The 23,348-nt window shown below is 37.2% G+C and overlaps 1 protein-coding gene across 2 annotated transcripts in view; it reads left to right on the plus strand.

The window, feature by feature from the left end:
• LOC140339184 (uncharacterized) overlaps nt 1–21,769 on the plus strand; it is a 23,907-nt gene extending 2,138 nt beyond the window's left edge. The window contains exons 2-8 of one of the 2 annotated variants that reach the window (XM_072423738.1): nt 5,316–5,376; nt 6,744–11,349; nt 12,276–12,428; nt 15,501–15,651; nt 17,620–17,756; nt 18,482–18,586; nt 19,326–21,769. In XM_072423738.1, the coding sequence (XP_072279839.1) occupies nt 5,316–5,376; nt 6,744–11,349; nt 12,276–12,428; nt 15,501–15,651; nt 17,620–17,756; nt 18,482–18,586; nt 19,326–19,472 (5,360 nt within the window). In that variant the 3' untranslated portion in view covers nt 19,473–21,769. Of the gene's footprint in view, nt 1–5,315; nt 5,377–6,743; nt 11,350–12,275; nt 12,429–15,500; nt 15,652–17,616; nt 17,757–18,481; nt 18,587–19,325 lie in introns of both variants that reach the window. The other variant, XM_072423737.1, reaches the window with a different exon arrangement.
• The last annotated feature ends 1,579 nt before the right edge of the window (nt 21,770–23,348 follow it).

The raw sequence follows: 23,348 nt of genomic DNA on the forward strand, positions 1-23,348 counted from the left end.
GGTTGCTCATGGTAACGGGATGCTTACAGGGAAGATTGGAGGCAGCAGACTCCAAAAGTCAGCAAGTTTTTATTTGTTTAGGCAAGTGTTACAGCACACTCCCCAGCACTTCACAACAAAACAATAAACAGTAGCCTGGCTGGCTACACTGGCTCTAGCTCTGGCTACCTCACTTAGGTGCCCTCTCTTACTAACACACACTAAATCAACACAGTTTCACTCACAGTTTAAGTCTTGTTTGCCCACTGGATTTCCTGGAGTTCTGTCCCCTGTTCCTGCAGCCTGGAACAGACTCTGGCTCCTTTCCCAGCCTGGAGCACACTTCCTCTCAGCCTAGAACCCTCTGGCTCTCTCTCAGCCTGGAACCCTCTGGCTCTCTCCCAGCCTGGAATCCATTCTGGCTCTCTCTCAGCCTGGAATCCACTCTGGCTCTCCCTCAGCCTAGAATCCACTCATTCACTCCATTGGCCAGCTCCAAGGCCCTAAAGTACCTGGTTTCCTTCTCAAAACCTATACATCAATTAACACTTTCTATTCCCTGGAGCCGTTCATGCACTTTCCCTGCCATTTTTGGGACACTGTCACAATACATATAAATATATATATATATATACATTCACTAAATTAGCAAACAACATATACTCAATAGTACTTGTTATAGTACTTACTTGTTTTTGGATCCAGAGAGCAACCACAGCACCATTGGTGTTCATCAAATAAGTGTCTCATATATGAAATTGACCAGGATAAATCATATCAAGAGAAGAATTGTAATATAAAGCAGAAAATGCCAAGGCATCAATTACAATAGTAAATGCAAAGCCAGCACAGCATTGTCAGCATTCATGTAAATACCCGTGTTTCACTCCCCACATCCCCAATTTGTAATGCATTGATTACTGTATTGTGCTTTTGTGTGTTTAATAAATGTGAACTGTAAATCTAGAACTGTTTGACATGTTTTAAGATAAGTTGTTTTAAATGATATAAAAAAAAACATTTTATTTTGGTGGTTCATAATATATGCCAGTAAAATCCCAATGTTTGTGTATTAATACTTGGATGGAATGAATGTTAATTCTAATAGTCAGCAGAGGTAGAGAACAAAGGTATTAGGCAGATCACAACTAGATCAGCAGGTATTTTTTTTGCACTTTTAATATATTTAACAGGCCAAGTTCATTGTTACATTGTATAACACTTTTATATTGCTGTACATACAGAAGCTGCACCCCGCTGCGCACTCTCCTGCTTCTCTACCATTAGGATCATTTGTCGTCCATCGTCTGTGGATCTGCCAGGATGGACGTTCGGACGATGGATGACAGGCGCTGTACACACGCCAGATTCTCATCTGATATCGGCCCTGAGCCGATTATCGGACAAGAACCATTGTTGTGTGTACCCAGCCTTAGATTGCTTTTCTGACAATGGGTTAGATTGTTTGTGGTCACTTTAGATTTAATTCACAGAACTACAATGCATTTATTTTTCCTAATGATTGGTATTTGCAGTTCTCATTGGTCATCATGCTAGAAAAAAAAGAATTATGGTGAATGTGAAGTTTGACAATGTGAAAAGATTTGCAGTGCTGATCCATTTTTCTACACCACCTACATGCCTGCCTAATTGTTAGTAGTAGTCATTTATGTTTAGTAAAGATCTTTTGCTAAACCATGAAAGAAATATAAAGGCTAGTTACCCGTCTATCAGGCTAACCTTTGATTCAATATTTTCAAGTCACTGTCCCAAAACAGCAAAAACAAAAACAAAAAATTCAGATTATTCACCCAAAACCCCAAGGCCAATATTGGCAGATGCCACATTTCTCGGGTATTCTTTTAATTATTTAAAATAGTTGTGTCCAGACTAAATTTGATACTACATCGTAACAGTAGTCTAGAAACTGAAAACTTGGTTAAAATATGCTATTATATCTAATTAGTTGTATGTTTTTTCATAAACCAGCAAATAAGTAGTACTACTCCTATGCAATTATAGTAGGGAACAATAAACATATCTGAAAATTGTGAAATTGCTTCACTACACAAATAAGATTGCTGACTTTAATAAAGTCCCTGAGGCTGGACAAAAGAGAAAGTGATGGCAGTGGTGGCCATTAATACACCCGTAAATGTCATTAGGTGCATATAACTAAACATTTCTTGCTCTAACCTTCATAAATAGTCTCAAACAAAATACACTTATTTAATATTTGGACAGAAATGAGGGGCTATTGTCATATTGCTATATGTATCCACTATGGAGAGAGGATCCAAAACCTTCTGTGTCAATGACAGCAAAAAAAAACTCTCATAGGGGTGTACCTGCTAAAGTTTTTTCACAACTTAAACTTGTTTTCTTAGTTTTGGATGAAGTGGTGGAGTGGTGAAATGTTCCCCTGGCACCTAGTGATGATGTGCATCACGTGGGTTTTAAAAAGTAAAAAAATTAAAATACATACAAATCTAATGGAATAGACATATTAGGTTATATAAAAATAATAAGGGTTTAATAAAGGCTACAAGTGGGCCTCAAGTGTTTAACTTCCCTGGCAGTATGAATATTGAGGATTTTTAAATGTAAAAGCCGAACATTTAAAAATCTTCATTATATTAAATTTCCTGCCCGGTCCCGCCTACATGCCCAGCCTAAGACTCGCGTCCCCAACGTTCACACGCTGGGGACGCAGATCTTTGTTAGCCGAAAATTCCTTGGCAGGGTCACTTGTTAGCTAAGGTATCACTGTATAGTATAAATAATGAAACTTCATTGGCACAGCTCAGTGACAGCCAGGAGCTGTGCTCTGTTTATAAGTAGCCCACAGAGCTCCTCATACCGATCATGGCTGTCACATTGACAGCAGAGTACTGCCAGTTACACAGGGACAGCCTCAATATCCTAGTGTATTTGGCAGGATTGAGTTTTCAACCTGACATCTCAGTTCTGAACAGTGCAGGACATGGTTGGGTGATGAAATGGTAAGGAGAGCCAAGAATAGTCTCATGTGAGACACCACCCTCCTTTTAGGTTTATAGAACATGAAATTGTGAATATTCCTTGAGGCAAATTCCAGAGATGTCTGTCTGAGTCTGTTCACCTGTATGTTGTCTGTAGCAGGCCATTGTTTTAATCTTGTTTTGATATCTGAATATTCTTATGTACATTCAGGGAAATCATCTTTTACACTGCTCATAGCAGCCACTGTGTGACTGAAACAACACTTGTCAGTAACAGACATCGTTATACTGGTTTAACATGTCATAAACAGGCTAGAACAAAGATAAAATATATAAAAAAGCATATATGCAATACTTGTACCTCTGCTAGAGATAGGAAAAAATGTGTCATCACTTTATACAATGAGTACACAGGACAGACTCCAAGACTGGAGAAGATAGACTATCATGGTAGAACCTGGGTGATTCAGCAAACCTGGAATAGTTTTCTTTAAAATAATTTGCTATTAGTTGGCAAATGTTTTCAATCATGGATCAGATCCATTCCGGGTTTGTTGGAACATCTATGTTCTCCCATGATAGTCTACCTTCTCCAGTATTTAATAAATCAGGTCCTTTGCCTCCATAGCTTATAGGCATTCTTTGCCTTTTAGTAAATCTGACCCTTTAACTCCTAGGTATAGTAGGGGTGCAGTTAGTTCTATAAGGACACTTCTTTCTAAGAAAAAGTTAACAAGAAAAATATGATGTGCTTTGACTGATGAACTACAATACAATGGCAAAATTGTGCCAAAACAAATCACCCAAGTGAGTACTGTTTTTAGCTGTCCTTTGATTTAATTACTGAAAAGAATAATTATTATATCTTGGGGAATTAAATGTAATATCTACTTTCTTCGTTTCTGTCCATAGTAATCTTACTCTTTTTATGCCTCTCATGTCTATGACAGTGCAGCAGATTTTTTTACAGCTCTTTGAGAAGTTTGGGCACAATTGGCCAAGTTGTTAAAGTTCTACCAAAAAGGCCCTAGGATGATTGTGCAAAGTAAAATATTGTCTCAGTATTATAACAATTTAAACTTGGCACATAACAAAATCTAGCAAGATATATCCAGAATGTAATAGTTCTTTATGATATAAATTAATTCCTTAAAATATTTATTAAATTATGAGCTTTTCAAGATCAAGTTGTGGAATGGACTGTGCTGGGTTAGGTAGCTAGTGGTCTGGATAATAGTGGAGCTTAGGGTGATGCAGTGAAGTTGCAGCAACAATCTAATACACAAAGGAAAAGCTTCCAGAGATTGAGGGAATGATACAAGAGGCTAGAAAGAGGAGACATGATACAGGAGGAATTATGATCTTCTAAAGATCTTCTAAGATCTAATAAATAACAGTTCACATAAGGGGCTGTAGACATGCTAAAGAATAATTTTTTAAAAAAGAATTTTATAAATCTTTAAGGGGGTCTAATACATAAAGTCACATCCTATGTTGACTCAGTTGCAAAAATATAACACAATTCAGATAATTTTAAATCCCAGGTCAATTAAAATGCTTATCAGCAGACCATCAAAGTGTTAGTATGTATTATTATTTCAGATGTGAGTAATAAATAGGATAAATACTTAACTTATTGTTTTGGATGTCTGGGATAATTCCAACTTCGATTTTCTAAACTTCTAAGTCAAAACTGTATCCCTGTGAATGAATTGGAGCAGCTTCAAGTACTGGTACAAGTTTGGAGCTGCTACATAATTCTCTGTACATATCCTAATGGTGGAGTTCTGTGCACAGACTCAAATGCTGGTCTACACTGGGGAACCAAAGGTGGATTTTTCACTGTCCTCCCGTTAAATATTCCAGATTATTGGCTGACATCAAATAGCTCCTTTCCTACTTAACTTCAAACTTTAAGTAGTTTACATCTTTTGCAAACTTTTTACTGTGTTCTTTTTTCTTTTTTTTTTACATTTTTGGTTGATGGAGTTGGAAACAGAGACTTCAGCACAGGCTGAGACCCAGGAGAGCTGACGTTGGAATTCATCAGCTTGTTTTTGTCTGGTGCTCTCTGGATTTTAATGTCTGGCTGCTCAGCTAAAACCTTAGGAAAACAGTGTATATGGAATGGATTGCCAGTGACCCTCCTCTCCTTTTCACTGTCAGAGACATCTGTCTTGCTTTTCCTGTTCATCCTGCAGGGACAGAGGCAAGTGTCAGCTACTGTGATAATTACACCAGACCTGACTCGAAAAACAGAGAGTAATAGACTTACCTATGCATGTGGTAAATAGTTTAAATGGCATTATTACACTTTTAGTTTACCTGACAAAGTACATTTGTTTTTTCATTAAGGTTTCCCTGTTGAGACTGCCGCAGACTCTGCAGAAAACGGCATAAAGGATCCCTCTACTGAGTAAGTAAATTATATATATATATATATATATATATATATATATATATGTTAAAGGTAAACTCCAGGTAAAATCCAAAGCTACCCTTGTAATGGGGCTCTCCCACAAATGCCAGTGTGGAATGCTTGTTTTTTTTACTAGGGTATTATTAAAAGCTGTTTTACTTACCCTATCCATTGCTCCATATGGTTTCCTTTTCTACATGCAACCAGTCTCCTAAAGATGCTTTTCTTCAGATACCCTTTGGGTTTCAGGCACCATCACAATACATTGCTGATCCAACAGTTGTACATTGTAGGTGAAGATACCAAGGGGAAGTGGCAGCTGACAGGTAACAGAGGATAAAGTAAATAAAACTGCTGTTGTAAAGGTAGCCTACAAAATAAGTACCTGACTACATCTAAGTACTACTTTCATAAGTCATATAAGTCATTACTTATATTAAACCTTATGTATGCTCTTGATCCAATAAGGCCACCCAGCTGATTGTCAAAATCCTTCTAGCAGAGCTCACGTATGCACTGTGCACTTTCTATTTATTTCATATTGATGGGTTCATGAGTTTATTTCATACGAGGAGTTCTTATTAGGCAGGTGCACAGATTAGAAACTCTGTTTCAAACTAAATAGGTAATGAATAAAGCATGTGTAGGACCACCATCAGAAATGCATGGATCACATACTAGGCAAATTTCATGGGTCACCCTCCCATTGTCTAAAAGTTCCAGCATTTCTAAAATCAAGTCAAGGGCCTGGGCTAATCAGCATGGGAGCCAGTGCGAGCCCTCCACTTGCATCTGACCTTGCGTTTTGGCTAGCCTGCAAGATAACCAGGGACAAGTGATGGATCAAGTTTCATTTGTACCAGGCTTCTTTGCCAGCTAACCAAACCTTCCACTTTCACCTAATGGCAAAAAGTGTTTGTGTGGCTATTAAACACTGAATCTTGAGTATGGTTTAAAGGGGTACAAATAAAAAAACAGACCTCAGTAACAGACCCCAGTGCAGATTTCTGCAAAATGAATGGCATTTTTTGTTTATGTGCATCCAAAATCCAACTTTCTGGACAGTAAAAGGTAGAAAACGTGTAGGGGAAGCTGTAAAATAAGTGTAACTGCTCCATAATAGTAACACCTTAAAGAGTTGGCAAGAAAGTTCTTAGCTTTGATTTGGATTTGATTTTCTAGTAAAAAGGAACTGAAGGGCTTGCCTTTTCTATATATTATATGTACATAATGCACACATATACATAAATGTATAAAGGTATTATTAAATTATAGATAATATCGGCAATGTTGGCCTTATGTAAAATAACTATAAAAAAGATGAACAGATTTATAATTTGATCTAAAATGTTCTTGTTTCACAGTGTTATGAAAGAAAATGGTACTAAGTGCAGCAAGCCTTCAGGAGCTGTCAATAATTCACACATTCATGGTCCAAACTCTTTAGTTCAGCAAGTTGAAGAGACTATCATGGCTCAAGAGGATATTTCCGCAACAAAGGAGCATCCCATTACCACTGAGACGGATATTGATATTACTGCAAAGATGTTGCCTTCTGGGGGAACTCAAAGCCATTTTCATGTGGTTAGAACAGCAGTTAGTGAAACCTCAGCTCAAAAGCGCCCGAATGTTCTTTATCCACCAAAAATTAATGTTGGCTTTGAAGCCCATTACCCTGGATCAGAAGATTCATTTGTGGCAAACCAGATAAACACAAAGATAATGGATGAACAAAATTTTCATCAGCAGGGAACAATCAAATCATCAAACAAGTCAACTAAAATATGCAGTGAATTGCTTTCAGATACAGAGGAGTCTTATCTTCAAACTATCAATACCTCTGGCCTCTATAGTGATTCACCAACATTACAGCTAGGTACATGGCAGCACAATAAAAACAATGATTTAAAGTGTAGTGTAAAAGATATGGAAATTGAAGATGTACTGAATGGCTATATAAACACGCCAGACAAATGTACGTGGGTAAAACACTCTGATCTACAAGTTTTTAATGCACAAAGTTATTATGTACAAAATAGAAATGTCAAAGACAAAGATATAACTACAGACAAATTATATGATACATCTAATCTAAATAAAGTATGGCATGTGCCGAAATCTGTCAAAATCAGATCCCTTGGAAAGGAATGTTATGCTGAAGACCTAAAGGATGTTGATCATGATTTAACCAAAAGATTTTGCACAGAAGAAAAAGTTAAGATAAACCAACCTCTTCTTGGCGGTGTAAACAATCAGGACATAAATAGTTTTAGCTTTAAAAACAGTTATAATAAAAACATTTATGTAGAAACATGTTCTGAAGAAATTGGTGTTGCACTTGAAAGCATAGCAGCAGAGCCAGACATCTACAGCGATGCAGACAGCATAGGCATGTCCATGACTCCAGAAAGTGACACCGATACCTCTAAGAGCATTACGATTGTTGAGACACCATCCCTTAAAGACAGTGAGCTACAGGAACGTATTACATCTATGTCTGAAATCCAAACCATGCTCACTAAAAATAGAACATTTTCAGATAAATGTCCCCAGGTGGAAGATATAAACGAGACATCAAGCAAAGAACCAGTATTAGGCCAAAGTTCAGCAAACATGGAGGCAAACACATTGCCAAAGGTTCAAACAGATTTTTCATCTTTTGTGTATATGGAAAACTTGACACCGAAGAATAATTCTATCAAGACATTCATACAAACAGATGATTTAAATGATGCAATAAATGAAGAAAAGCATAGAGAAACTGCAGGTAATTCACAAAGGCAGAAAGTTTCTTTTGGAGAAGATGTCTCCAAACCCGACGAGAGTACAACTTACTATAATTTTGTTACCAAACAGAGAACATCCTCCACTTCAAATTTCAATATTCCAACATATCAAAATGATGCCTCATCTTCTGATCTACCAAATGGTAGCAGATTATTCTTGCCTGAACCACCCTGTGATAACAAAGTTTCCTCCCCTATTCCATCCTACCAGATAAAAGTCAACATTCCTGATCATTGTCATTGCAGCTCAACCTACTCTCCAGATTTGGTCTACAAAAGCAGATCCTCATCTGATGACCCACCATACCAAAGCCTAAGTCTTGATAGTCCTCCCTACCCGAGCAAAACCCCTTTGGATCATTCATTATACCAAACCACACACTCTTTTGATCCAAGCTTCCAAAAGAAACCTTCCTCTCTGGATTCTAACAATGATAACACAACATGCTCCCCTGATCCATCTTACCAAATCACTGAACTTTCTCCTGATTCATTCTTCCAGAGCAAATCTTTTTCTGATCCAATTCAACAGAACATGACCTTCTGTGATAGTTCACTATACAAGAGCAACTGCTCCTCTGTTGATCAACACTACCAAAACACAGTTTTATCTGCTTGTCTGCCACATCAGAACACAACATACTGTGTAACATGTTTTAATCCACACTACCAGAGCACAGCTTTCACTTCTAATCCAGCCAATGGAAAATCCTTCTCTTCTGGTGCATCCTACCAGAGCACAAACGTCTTTCCTAACCTACCCTACCAAAGCACAACTTCTTTGGCTCCAACTTATCAAAAGATACCTACCTCTGATAATACTCCTCACCAATGCACAACCTCCTCTAACGATATGCCAGATCTGACCATGACCTCCCCTGATGATCCATCACACCAGAGCTCAACTTCCTCTATTGAGCTATCACAGAAGAGCATTACCTCGTACTCTGATGATCCAACACACCAGAGCACAACCTCTTCTAATGAACCTTTAAATCAAAACACAAACTCCACTGATGATCCACCACACCACAGCACAACCTGTTCTGAGGAACTTTCACATCAAAACGAAACCTCTTCTTATGATCCACTTCACCAGAGCACAAACTCTACTAGCAATTCTGCATACCAAAGCACAACCTCCTCCAATGATCCACTACAAAGGTGCACATTCTCTTCTGATGTTTCTCTACACCAAAGCACAACCTCATCTGATAATCCACCACACAACACAACAATCTTCTCTGATGATTCTGTATGCCAGAGCACTGCCTCCACCCATTATACTGACTATGAGAGCACAGTTTCCTCTCCTGGTTCTGTAAATTATTGTACAAAATTATCTCCTGACCAGAGCACAACTTCTTCCGATCCAACTTACCAGAACATGACCTGCTCTGATGATTTGCATTACCAAAGCAAAACATTTTCTGATGATCCACCACCATGGAGCACAACATCCTATGATAAAACTCTATACCAGAACACAACTTATTCTGATGATCCTCCACAACGTAAAACTTCCTCTTCACGACAGCAGAGCAAAACAATCACTTTGGATGATCCACTGCAGCTGAGCAAAACCTACTCTAATGATCCCCCACAGCAGAGCACAAGTTCCTCTGATGTTCCATTACACCAGAGCACAACCTACTCTGATGATCCATCACACCAGAGTACAATATCCTCTGATGATCCATCATACCAGAGTACAATATCCTCTAATGATCCGTTACACCACTGCACAACATCCGATGATAAAACTCTAAACCACAGCACAAACTCTTTTGATGAACTTTCACACCAGAGCACAACTTTATCTGATAACCCTCCATATAAAAACACAACCTCTTCTTATGATCCACCAGACAGGAAAACAACTTTGTCCAGTAATTCTTTACACCAGAGCACAGCCTCCTCTGATTTTCCACCATACAAGAGGAGAACCTCTTCTGATGAACCACCACACCACAAGACAATGATCTCTGATAAAGCTCTATTCCAAATCATAAGCCCCTCTTATTATTCCCACAACCACAACACAGATTTCTCTCCTGATCCAGCAGTTGATGGCACGATCCTCTCTCCTGTCGAATCCTACCAGAACGCAACCTCCTCTAATCCAATTTACCAGAACATGACCTCTTCTGATGATCCTCCACACCAGGGCACATTTTTTTCTGATAATTCTCCACACCAAATCACATCTTCCTGTGGTGATTCACAATACCAAGGCACAACCTCTGGTAATCCTCTGTATCAAACAGATCATCCACCACCCCAAGGCACAACCTTCACTGGTAATTCTCCATTCCAGAGCACAGTCCCTTCTCTTTATCCCCATTACGAGAGCACAGATTCCTCTCCCAATTCAGTAAATGATAGTACAAACTTCTCCTCTATTGACCCATCCTTCCAGGACATAACTTCTTCTCATCAAATTTACCAGAAAATGACTTCCTCTGATGATTTGCTATACCAGGACACATCCGGCTCTGATGATCTACTGCAACAAAGCATAATACCCTTTCAGGATTCCATTGACCACACCACAACCTCCTTTCTTAAACTACCTTATCAGAGCACAGCTTCCTTTCCCAATGCAGAAAATGATATTATAAATTCTTTTTCTGACCAGTCCAACCAGAGAAGTGATTTCTCTCCTCATTCCATCTATCAAAGCATTGCTTCTTCTGATTCACCACCGCAGAGCATGACCACCATTGCTGATTCATCCTGTCAGAACAAAACCTCTTTATCTGATGCACCCTACCAAAGCACAAACTCCAAAGAAATATTGTGCAATCATTTATCCAATGCCACCTCTTCAGATCAATCCAATAATAAGGGAAATATCTCACATTCCTCTACTGGTCCTGGCATTCAATGCACAAGTTCCTTTTCGGATTCAATGGATAATTGCATACTAACCTTTTCTGTTCAATCAAGCGTGTGCCACTATCAGACACCCCATTCTCCGAATCCATCTGATCATCCACCAATATTAAAACCAATACAAGATGAATTTGGATCTTTAGTCAAAAAAAAGGACCAAACGTTCCTAGAAGAGTTAAGAAGAATATTCTTAGACTGTCAAGGTCAAGGCCTAACAATTTTAGATTCAGGGATTGTCTTAACAAAACATGTGACTATGGAGGAGAACAACATTTCTTTGGTTACACTGGTTAGTTCCCTTTCTGGAATTCCAAAAAAGAAGTATATTAGGTTAGATAAATATATTTTGAAACACCAAATAAAAAAGGCCTTAAAACTTTTAAACAAAGACCAACATAACTACAGTGCAAAGCAACAAGAACAAGCCATTTTTTTGGTGCTTCAACATGAAAAAAAAAATGAATAAATAAATAAAAGACAAAATCATACAATCCAGTACTGTAATGTAAACTTAATACAATTAAAAACAATAAATGCCTAAAATATAACCTGAATTATAATATTAATAAAGGAAACATTCTATGTATGCATATAAAAGCACACTGTACAAATACAATTATCCAATCGGTATCATATGCATATGAAATTTGGATTTGGACACTGGATTTTATGCTTTTTATTTAGGTGAATCCTCAGTCTGGTTACCAGTAGGTAGAGCTCTAGATATTTACAGCTGCTCTACCAAAGTCTGTTTGGAGATATTAATTTTTTGAGCTTAAATTTTCACAATATATAAAGAGTCAGGAGGTTGATTAATTCCCTTCACGCCCTATGTTTTATCTATTATCCCACAGTAACTATATGTTTTTTTGAAATGAACTGTGTGGGTCCCCTTTACTGATATCCGTATTGTGCAGGATCAGTGGTCCTGCATAGTAAGTGATGATTTTGAGGGTCGGTCCTCAATTCGGGACCTTAGATCAAAACAGCTGCTAGAAGGGTGAGGAATTAAATAACTGTTCCTTGTCTTTTAACCCCCCAATCTTACCTTGATTAAACAAAATGTATTTCTTATTAATACTTATTTGGAGGGGGGGGGGCGTTTTGTTTAGTAAGGTATTATTTTTTAATTTGCATTCATGATGTAAAAACATTTGAAGCTGGTATAGTCTTATCATGTCATACATACCCCTAAACAGATTTATTGATTTCCAGATGGATGGAAATGAACTGGGGATGCTGGCTCCTCCTTCAAAGCTTTTCCTATACTATGAGCTGGGGAAACATTTTAAAATCACTAAGCAGCTGACCGAGAATTGGTATTATGTTCAAGACCGGATAACAAAAGTTACCATGCTGATGAAAAAGGTAAACTTTTCTGTATTTAGTCTAATCTAATGTCAATTCAACTGTTTTCTCTTGCCTTTTCCAAGGAGAACCTCTGAAAAAAGTTAGTGTGAAACACATAAACTTATGAGTTTCCCATTAATTATGATTTAGGGGATCTCCTAACATCAATTTAGAATACCAGGCTTAAGGTGTAGCATATGATAAAATGTATATGTACTGTATATATATATACATTTTTTTTTTGTAAACATTTTTACAATTTTGCAGAGCATTGTTAGAACAGCTTGTAATATGACTCAACACCCCAAGGAATACTTTGTAAACATAGGTTGCCATAAAGGACATTGTTTGGGCAAATACAAAAAATATATATTTAATGCAGTTTTCAATTTTTTAAGCTGACCCTAAGCCGTTACCTCTATTGCCATTGAAACTCCCATCTTATGGAGTTCAAGCACCTGCTATTCGAGTAAACTAGGTTTGAGATAGGACCAGCTAAGGATAATGTGTGCACATACACTAATTGCTGTCCTACAAACTTCTCCTACCGGCTGCAGAGAAACCAACACTTTTCAGTCTGCTTGATCCTTTTCTGCGCTCAGTGGTACCTTCCACCAACAGGACACCGCAGAGGGCACAGCGCATTCCTGGAAGTGTTGGCTACTTTGCAGCTCTCAGATAAAAAAAAATCTGGTAGCTCTGGCATTTGAAGATGTAATTATTTACTGTCTTCATTTGCAGATAGACCTTTGGATTTTTTTTCCATACAGGGCTGCTTTTAAAAAATAGCTATTTAGTTATACCAGCTTTTTGTGCTTGGATGTACTGCTTGCAAGAAAAAAATAATGTTCCGTAAGTTTTTGGGCCTTTAGCAAAATTAACACCTGCTAATGGCTTCTGAATAAAAAACAAAGTGAAAAAACAAATCAATAATTGGGAATGAAAACTCAGCTGCTGACTTTTAAGTGTGACCCCCTAGTGCAGTTGCTGCAATTAAAAAATAATACCCAGACTCTGCCGTTATGTAAGCCACCAGGTTCTTTATCTTTACTTGACTTGCTTACCTTCAGAAACGGTAATGTTTCCTGCACAGTTTCCTGGGCCTTCTCAGCTATATGACATGCACAGCAGTTGCAGAAAACAGCTTCTGCGCAGGCCAAACTTTTGCAGAACTTCCAGCATACGGTTTACCTCATAATTGGCATCATAAATTGTTCGAAGGAGAAAATTCAGCAAGTAGAATCGGAGAAGGAGAAACAATTCTGTTTGGCTTCCTTTATTTAAAATTATTGCTCAAATTCATCTTTTTTACCCTCCTCCTCCATAACTACATCTCCCCACTGCATTTCCCTAATCATGATAAATTCCTGTTCATATTCTCTCCCATCTCAAGTGCGATAGCTCAAAAAAGGAAGTTCTTCCCCCCCCTCGCTCGTCTCAGCAGCCATTTGGCTGTTTGCCGTCATTATTTCTTTAAAATATTTACTCATGAATATTAAGCGCTGCTATTAACAAGGGAACCTGCTGACAGATTCCAGGGTAATGGAGACTATCATTTCTAGATATTCTCAAGCCCAACGGGAGTGTGGCAGGCTGAGGGGGAGGGAGCATTTGTAATTAAAATTTGAGACTCTTCCATTAACTTGTGGTTAGTGTATTTTTGTTTTGCTTTTTTTCCACTGACTCAAAACAGATTACAGTAATTTCTACAGGTTACTCTATGGAGAGTTTGGTTACCAGCTTTTATTTTTTTTACAGTTGTGGCCAGATGTAAATAAATTCAGCATTATGGCCTCCATTAAGTCATAGTTTATTAGGCTTCCATGTTGTGTTTGCCTGTGTGCCACCATGGGATTAAGTCACTGAGCATGCAAGGCAAAAAGACCAAAGCATGCCCCCTCCATTCAGTCCTGTTTAGCAGCTTAGTTTACAGTTCCTGCTCTTTTTTACCCTCCATCTAGAAGCTGCCATGTCTTACCCTTCCGCCTAGATATGGCTTCACCCATTATTGCAAGGTGGCTAACCGTTCTGTTCTACATACCATACATACCTACATATTCTACATACCATGATCTGCATACAGCCTATTCATGAAATGCAGTCCGCAGCATTGACACTGTGCCGTGTCTTTCTGCAGAATACAGGCCACGTGAGTCGGGTTTCCTCCTAATTTTTTTATTCATTTTTTTAATTGCCTTTGCTTACTTCTAAACAAGTAAAGATCAATGCCCATTTGTAAAGCACAGTTTTTACAGCTGCACTTTATAAACGCATTTTTTTTTTATTGGCGATATATTGGTGGTTAAACCATACTACCGATTTATATTTGGACTCCACTGTGTATACCTGGTTGAGTTTTATAATATCTTCTTTAATATCTTCTTTCAGAAGGCCACTGAAGGGGATTGAAACTTCCTGACAGTCTTTCGTACTGTGCCATTTTCTCCCTTTGATAAACTTATGCATTTAATGGTTTGTGTGAGCGGAACCTAAAATATTATTTGAAACTGCAGGTACCTTTCTAACCAAGCTGGGTGGCCATCTTTTTTTGTTGTATTTTGTATTCATAAGGTATGTTTGATGATTTTATTTTTGAACGAAACTCTGAGACTCCTTGCTTTTTTCTCCCCCAGTATTTGGGTGTTTGAATGTCTCCTTTTGCCAATAAATATTTACTGTGTGAATTGCAGATTTTTCTAAAATCACTTGGACCTGGAAATGTCCTCTTTAAAACTGGTAGAGAGTAAAGAATACGAAGTTGGGTTATGATGGAGCCACGTTTGTACAACAGTTGCAAATGTGCATGCTTATATTATTTCAAACCTCGATGGTTCTCAGTTAAAACAGGAAAATTAGTTTGTTCTGCATTGACGTTTATGCAAACCCTTACAATGAGCTTCTATTATTTGACCCTTATTGTAATTTTGAAAACTTTGTATTATATCTGTTCAATAAATACTGAAAAATGAATACACGTTGGGGGATGATTATATTTAGCATTTTGCCTGTATAGATAAAAAAACCTCACTTTTCCTATAACAATTCATATTTTATTATGTAGTGAAAACAGATTTTGTTTATGTTTTCTAGGTTCCTGTCACATCCAACTGGACGAAGTTATTACATAACTTCTTACTTCTTCCTGAGCATCCCAGACGCCTGACCCCATACGCGGCAATCACTAACAGGAACGGCTCTGTCCTCTTTCTGATGGAAGACAAATATCTACAAAGCACTAGATGTAAACATATTTGCAACCATTTATTATGTGTAATTATATTTTCCCTTTGGCAGCATGACAATTAATCATAACAATTATTGTCCATAAATGACCGGGGGGTCTAGCATTGTATGGCTGCTTTAATCTTCTAAACACAGCAATTTTGGACAACCTTCATGAATATATTGTACTACTATCTTGTTTTGCAGACACTTAGTAAGGTGCACAGATTTAAAAAATACATTTTATGCACATAAGGTAACTGGTTAGGTATCTAAAGTCAGGGCTACTTAGTACTTACTAAGTATTTATATGTAAGAATTAAGTAGGCATAAAGGGCAGCTATCCTAGGCTGACAGACCCAAAAAGCTGACCCATTTCATATATACATAATGTAATAAATAAGTTGCTTCTAAAGTAAAGGGTTACAACTCTTACCTAAAAAAAACTAAAGCACAAATATATCAAATAAAATGAAGTGAAACCATCATTCACAAAACCTCTAGCTCTTTCTTTCTCTATATCTGATATGGGTTCTAACAATTGTATAAAATGTGGGCCTTGTGTGCAGTTTATTTTTGGTTCTGAATGGCACATGTCTCGGTAGTTAGAATATTAATGTTCCATTTTATGGAATTCTTATTCTAACTAGACATTCTTTATCAATTTAGGATGGCAGACCATCTGCTGCCAGTGAAGGTAGGACCTTAAGTATTTTATCAGTCATTCCACAACTTTTCCCAATGAGACGTACAATTATTGATTAATTCTGACATTACCCTCCCCAGAGTGGTTCCTCAAATTGTGGATGATTGACCTCCCATTTGATGAAGCTTGCTTGGGCCCAATACCATTTGGAAGTGACTTCTAGCCACTACTATAGGGTGGCCATTCATTCCTGGCTCACAATTCGGGAATATTTTTTCCCACTGAGCTGCAATAAATTGGTTTTAGCAGGGGTTCCCAAGACAGGGCTAAAAAGGTTGAGACTGCTGTAGTCAGTCACTATGCTTGTTTTTTTTTAATCTTTGCTGGTAGATGGGATATCACATATGACCGGATTTTTTACTATTACACAATACCTTTCTGAGGAATCCTATGAAGCTCTTTGTTGAAAAATATAAATTTTCAGTAAATGCTTTATATCTGTTTGTTTATGATGCAACACTAGGCTAGTGCAAGATAAATATAGAATAAGAACCCAAAGTCAAGCTTCACTTCACTTTTTTTCCCAAGAAGACGTAAACATTGTACTTTTTATCAAAACCATTGACTTGTTGTAAAACAAGGTGGTAAGTAAAAGGAGCATCTAAGTTAGCTTCTGATAGGCCCATCACCCTGGTGGGCACGTCTAACTTTGATTCACAAACCTCTTGCTTCCTTCCTTCCCTTGTGCCAAGAAAACTATAGGCAATACAAGCCTACTGAGAGGTTTTCATGCTTACGAGTTTGATACACCAGAATCCATGTGAGAAATTTTTGAGTATCATTCATAATGCAGGATTTGTTTTTGGAACCCCTCTTCATTCTGGCAGTACTTTGTAGCACACAGAAGGGTTCACAAGTCTTGCTCGTACTTTTTAAGTATATTTGATAGAGACATGATACCTAAAGATTACAACACATACATTGCCAACTCACTGTAGGATTTCCATGTAGTCCTTGGACCTTCTTTGTTGGTAGGCCGGTCAGATTGTAAAATATATGGCGACCATTCAAGACAGGAAAAGGAAGAAAGTTTTATGGTTTGGAAGAACCATGTCACTGGACCTTGCCAAGGGGTGTCAGTGCAGCTGAATTGTAAGATATTGGAGGAATTGTTCAGAAGTAAAAGTCTAGTTTCTAAACTCTAGTAAAAATCTGTGTTTTTCAGTTATTTGTTATAAAATGCAGGTTTCTTACAATAAATGACCTGCAAGTATGTGCTCATGTTACAACTCTTCCTTTCATAAATTCAATGTTTATAAATTGTGCATCTTCTTTTAGCAGCTTTGGGAATGTTACCACTGAGGTATGAAGTAAATATACCAGAAAGGATTTTAGAAATTGTATTTTTCCTGAAATATTGCAAATATTACAACGTGTTACCAAGAAACATAGAAGATTCCATCTTGTATACTCCACAGGTAGGAAAACTCTGATTTTTTTTTAAATGCTGTAAAAAGGCTTTGTTTAAATTGTACTAAACTGTAATAATGGCTAGAATTATGTATTTCTATTATTAGGTTTATTTTTTAGGATAACTATTTTATTTATACATTTCATATTTTATTTTTGAATCATTTTGTCTATGTGTAATTATTTACTTTTCTTTTTCCATCCTTTCAGAACTAGTTTATCTGCATTTCTGGGGTATAAAGTGACATAATATAGCACTGGTGATAAACTCTTTTCCTATCGATCGTATAGTTTGGGAGTCAACTGGCCATCATCACATTGGCTGCTGTTTCCAAACTCCTGGAAGGGGATCTTTTCCCTATGTCTGGAAGCAGCATTCAGCCTTTAAGAAATTAGTATATTGGGGTGACTGTAGATATCTATGACCATCACTAAGAATGATAGGTAAAGTCCTTCTAAAAATTGGGTTTAGATGCTGGAACACAATTTTATGAATATTTTTTTATTGTGGACGTGTGAATGATGTGAAAGGCATTGTATGTAAAGAAACCCTTGTGCACAAGTTGTTGTGTGATACATCATACTAAGGGATGAATAAAATGATGTGATTTTGACATAAAATGTAAAAAGAATCTTGTAAATAACACACTATTAAAATTCCATTAGTATCAATTGTTCTTCTTTCTGTTAGTTATTTTTTTTAATTCAAAACATATTTCTTTGACTTCTTTAGGGGATATGGTTTGACCCCAGCTGCCTGGATAACAATGATGACTTGTATGAGCTTCGAAAATGTCTGAAAACATCTCTCTCACTTCTTCTATGCAGAGGACAACAGGTACATATGCACCAATCTTAAGTAGTGAAATTAGGAAATGTGTTTTGAATTTTTGCTTCGGTATGAGAGAATAATCAAAGACCTGATGCTCCTCCAATTCACTTGATGAATCTCAATCCATGTGGTTAGGTTCTAATATGCCACTATATTTTCTAAAGTTTATTTTTAATTATCAAGTTTATCTTATGTAAAAAAGGAGTTGGCCCTAAGGTAAATGGACTGATATCTATTAGAATTAGACTGGTAGTTGGCCCTATAGTCCCTAAATGGTATTGGCATATTTGTCATATGGGCTAACAATGGAATTGGACGGGGAGCATGAAGGCTTCTCCTTGCTCAGGCAACTTGTCATGTAAATTATAACCATCTGAATTTAGTGGCTCCATCTAGTCTGCAATCTTCTAGTTGTGATTCTCAAGTTGAGGGTTGCACTCACAGATATGTATGCCTACTGTACTCTGTGCTTACTTATAGATAAACCATTGATTATTGCTGTTTCAACAATGAGCATTGGGGCTTAGCAGCTCTTCGTTTCAATCCAGGTATAGAAGCATAATGGGTAGGTACTTCATTCTGACCCCACTCCATAAGGCTGGTACATTTTCTACATTCGTATGTTCTAAATTTATATAAATGTATTTCTAAATACATTTATATATGTTCAAACAATAAGCACATGTTCATTACCTAGACAAAGTCTAATGTGATCTGTGTTGTATCTGTTCTTTCGTATTGTCAGGTATTTGATCCATGTTTAGAGGCCTTGCTTAGCATGGCGTATCATCTTCTGGAGGAAGACCAGACCACACATCTTGCAAATTATTTATTCTTCTCTCACCAAGGTCCAGTCCCATTTTCTCTTCCATCTCATCCAGATATGGATTAAGTGGCTCAAGCTTTAGTTCAGAAGAAATCCTAAAAAAACACTCATGTTGTATTTGCTGTTTATGCTTTCGTAATTCTCACCATCTTTCCTATTCGGTAATAGACTATTAGTGTATTAAACTGTAACACAGGTTCCATTTCTGGGGACTTTTTACTTCTACTCAGGGCTTGCTTGGAGGTTGGTGTATTATGGCTGTAAATTAGTCCATTTTGTACAATGTAGCTTGTAGTGGAACAGAATGTATAGATTTAGGGAAAAAAGGAGATCAGCGGGTTCTTTGCTGTAATTAAATTCTAGTTATATTTCATGGGTTGCTTTTGTAACATAACTAGAACTGGATAGTGTTTGTCTATGTCATATCTTGGGGTTATGTAGAAAGACCACAGAGTCATTGGGGAAGGCATTTGAGCCTTCAGGATAAAAAAATGGAAAATGAAAATGTTGCCACGCAATATTACTTACATTGTCCAAAGTGTGTAGATCTGAGTGGGGTCATAGGGGTTCCACAATGCAATTATCCAAGGTAGTCCAACGCTGTAACATACAAGTGAAAGCTGCTCAGAAATGTGTCATCATTGTTTGCTGTACCTGGACTTTGATATATGTGAAGGACACAAGCAACAATCAAAGTAATATCAGATCAACAATTGATTTTCTAGATGAATTGTCTGTACATTTACTTTAACTAAAATCCAAGCAATTTTATTTTGGAACCTAATTTTTAAATTGTGATTCTGAACAGAGCTGCTACAGTTCTTCTAAAAATTAAAAGATGCACTTCTGTAAAATGCATGCATTAATGCCAAATGTGGTGCAAAAAGTTACACAGTTAATATACAGTTATACCGGTATCTGCCAAAGGATTTGTAATTTTCTACAGCTAATCTTGTGATTTACATACATTTGTATTGGTTTTTATTAGGCATTTCACCTTCCTAGTTCAGTTATTCAGCTTTCTCTGCAATTGAACTGTATGGATTAGTGATGTTAAATTGGGAAATAGCACCTTGATCTTAGTAATTGACATATGTGTATTACAAGCATGGCTGTCCAAAATGATAAATCTATGTACTGTTTTTCATTGGTGCTGGGTTCACTTATGTCTTAAAGCTGAATTTGAGCCTTACCGTCTGTCTTGTATAGGCTTCTCTCATTACCCAGAGTAAGCTATCCTATACATTCTCAGCTTTGCCGTTCCTGGGCCACTCCTTTCATTAGTTAGATTTGACTTATTGACTATTGTAGAGGCTAAGCATCACATATAGGCAGATTCTTGTTTTTAGTAAACCAAGTACAACATCCCACCATGACCATCCACCAGTCACGATTTGCCTGCAATTAATTGAGAACTACCTATTGATGATGTCACTGGGTCTGAAATAAGGTATGTATTGAAATCAGAGGGTTTTTTAAATTTAATTAGCAAATTAATGATGGCGGAAAATAAGGAAGCAGATTAGGCAGCTTTAAATCAGGCCTTTCGTATGTATGGTATTCGTCAAAGTTAGAGCATTGATGCTGGGTTCTATGCTCCATTATTCTATGTCTATTCAAAACTCAAATTTGCCCCATCAATCATGTATCAATCCATCAACCAAAACTGCCACGTCTCATAATGATGTAAAACAGGGAAAACACCTCCAGCTTATGGTGAGAAAACAAAAGGGATTTTAATGGCAAAAACCAATATTCATTATCATGCATCATAAAACCAACAATACATTTATCACATACATTTTATCCAAAAGAAATAATACTATTATGTGTTACTACTTATATATCTTTGTATAAGTCTAGGTAAGATGTATTTATTAAATGTATTGTTGGTTTTATGATATATGTAGGGTTTTCTATTTGACAAATGCGTTTTGCCACTTTAAGAGAGCAGAAAAACTAGAACATGAATCATTTTAATAAGTCCTTGAATGTGTTCTTATATAATACTAAGATAGCAAGTGATACCTAATTATCTCATTTTTTATTTCCTAGTATATAGCAGAATTTTCTATTAATATCACAACAGGAAGGTAAATAGTTTTCTTTTGTCTCTTATTACATTTAAGATTTAATTTACATTACTATTACAATGAATCTGCAGCCGTTAGCTCTTGGTGGCCTGTGATGTCTCCTTTTGTTTATTGAGATGCGGTTCATATTGATTACTTTTTTCTGATTTATGTCAATTTATCTGGGTAAGCTAGCTAGCCGCTGTTTTTTTTTCTCCCTATAAAATTACTGAATAGTTGAATATTTACTTGATTGTTTGTGAACTTAAGAATAAAATGAGCTGATTTTAACATGTGGTGTTTGTAATCTTTTGAAACAAGTCTAATGCAAACTTATTCTGTAACCATGGAAGGGAAGCATTATATTAGGTTAAGGTCATAACATCAACGTTGAGCATCCTCTGTATGATTTAATTAGTTCTAGTTTTGCAGGTGATTATAAGGCAAGAGCCCAACTCAGGGCCCACCCATTGGATCTTCTCCTCTTCATGTGTGGTCCTCTAAGATGGACAGAGCAGAATTAGCATTATCACCACTTTCTGCATTTAATGTAGACCACCATGGTGACACCACCTCATATGGCAGGTCCATGTTGCCCAGAACTCCCAGTTCCCCAGGTTGTATGAGGGTTAGTGCCATTTAGTCTGAAATTCTAAGGACATCCAGAAGGGGAAGGCAATTGCTGTAAAAAGCAATGGCACGGTATTGTAGCCAAAACAGTTTTTAGTTTGAACAACAATTATTTTAGGAAAAAGACCTTCAAGCCAACAGCTAAATGTATAGTTAGCATGCATGTACTTTGTTTGTCTTACCTTACAAAATATTTTACAAACTGCATAGCAAAGCAAATGACACCTCTATTTCATATGTAGTTTTGCACATCTTACATCAAATTGTTTTTGATGCCTTCCTAGCAACATGTCCTCAGGGCTTCTTCTTCCACTCAAAGAATACTGGGGATGAGCCCAAGAAGCAAAGTTCTTCAGGAAGTCTGTCTGCTGCTCCCCCCACTAAAAGAGATAGGTGGAATTATTTGCCTGAGTAGCATGCAAGTTTGAAGTTTCACTGGGGAGCTGGTAGCTTTCATAAAATTGATAAATGATGCTGGATTCTGAAAAATGGTCAATATTACACCTATAAGTATAGGGATGTGCAGGACCATAGGTAGTCATCCCTTAAAAAAATAAAAGGACTTACAATGTCTCTCTGAACTGCGTCTGATGAGAGTATATGTTTAAGGCACCATATCACTAGAATATTGGGAAGGAAAAGTTAGCTGTGGTTTAATAAATGTTTACCAGAGAAACTCTACATCAAGCCAACTCTACAGGCAATTAGCACTTGTGTCGGCACCGTTGGGGTCTGTTATGCCAGGCTTTTATTTGCAAAAATAAGTTTTGCATTCTCATACAAGCCTATGGGCCACCGCAGTCCCAACCATTCCCAATCAAGTGGGAGCAGTTAGGAACAATTTTTATTTTGCACATTTGTAGCACATATCCAAAAATGATAAGTCACTTTTGCCCATGCAGTTCCTCTGGAAGAACAATTGCACTGCAACCCATGAACAAATGTGTCTACTTGTGGTGCAGTTTGCTGCTCCCGGGCGCAGCCAACCAAACGGTTTTCCAAGTATATATTTTATGTATTCCATAGACATTGTACTGCAAGAATGTACAGACCTAATGTCAATAAAATAAGCCTAAAATTTGCAAAGACAAAAAACTGCCAATTGACCCTTTCAGAAGTTCAGATACGAACTTCACACTTCCTCTGCTAGACTGAAACCTCAAGCATGTTATCAGTTGTGCCATGTTCTCTTTTTATGGACTAAAGAACATCTCCCTTTCTCCTCTTCTCTAGAACATAA

The sequence above is a fragment of the Pyxicephalus adspersus genome, chromosome 10 (genome assembly GCF_032062135.1).
Source record: "Pyxicephalus adspersus chromosome 10, UCB_Pads_2.0, whole genome shotgun sequence".
NCBI lineage: Eukaryota > Metazoa > Chordata > Amphibia > Anura > Pyxicephalidae > Pyxicephalus > Pyxicephalus adspersus.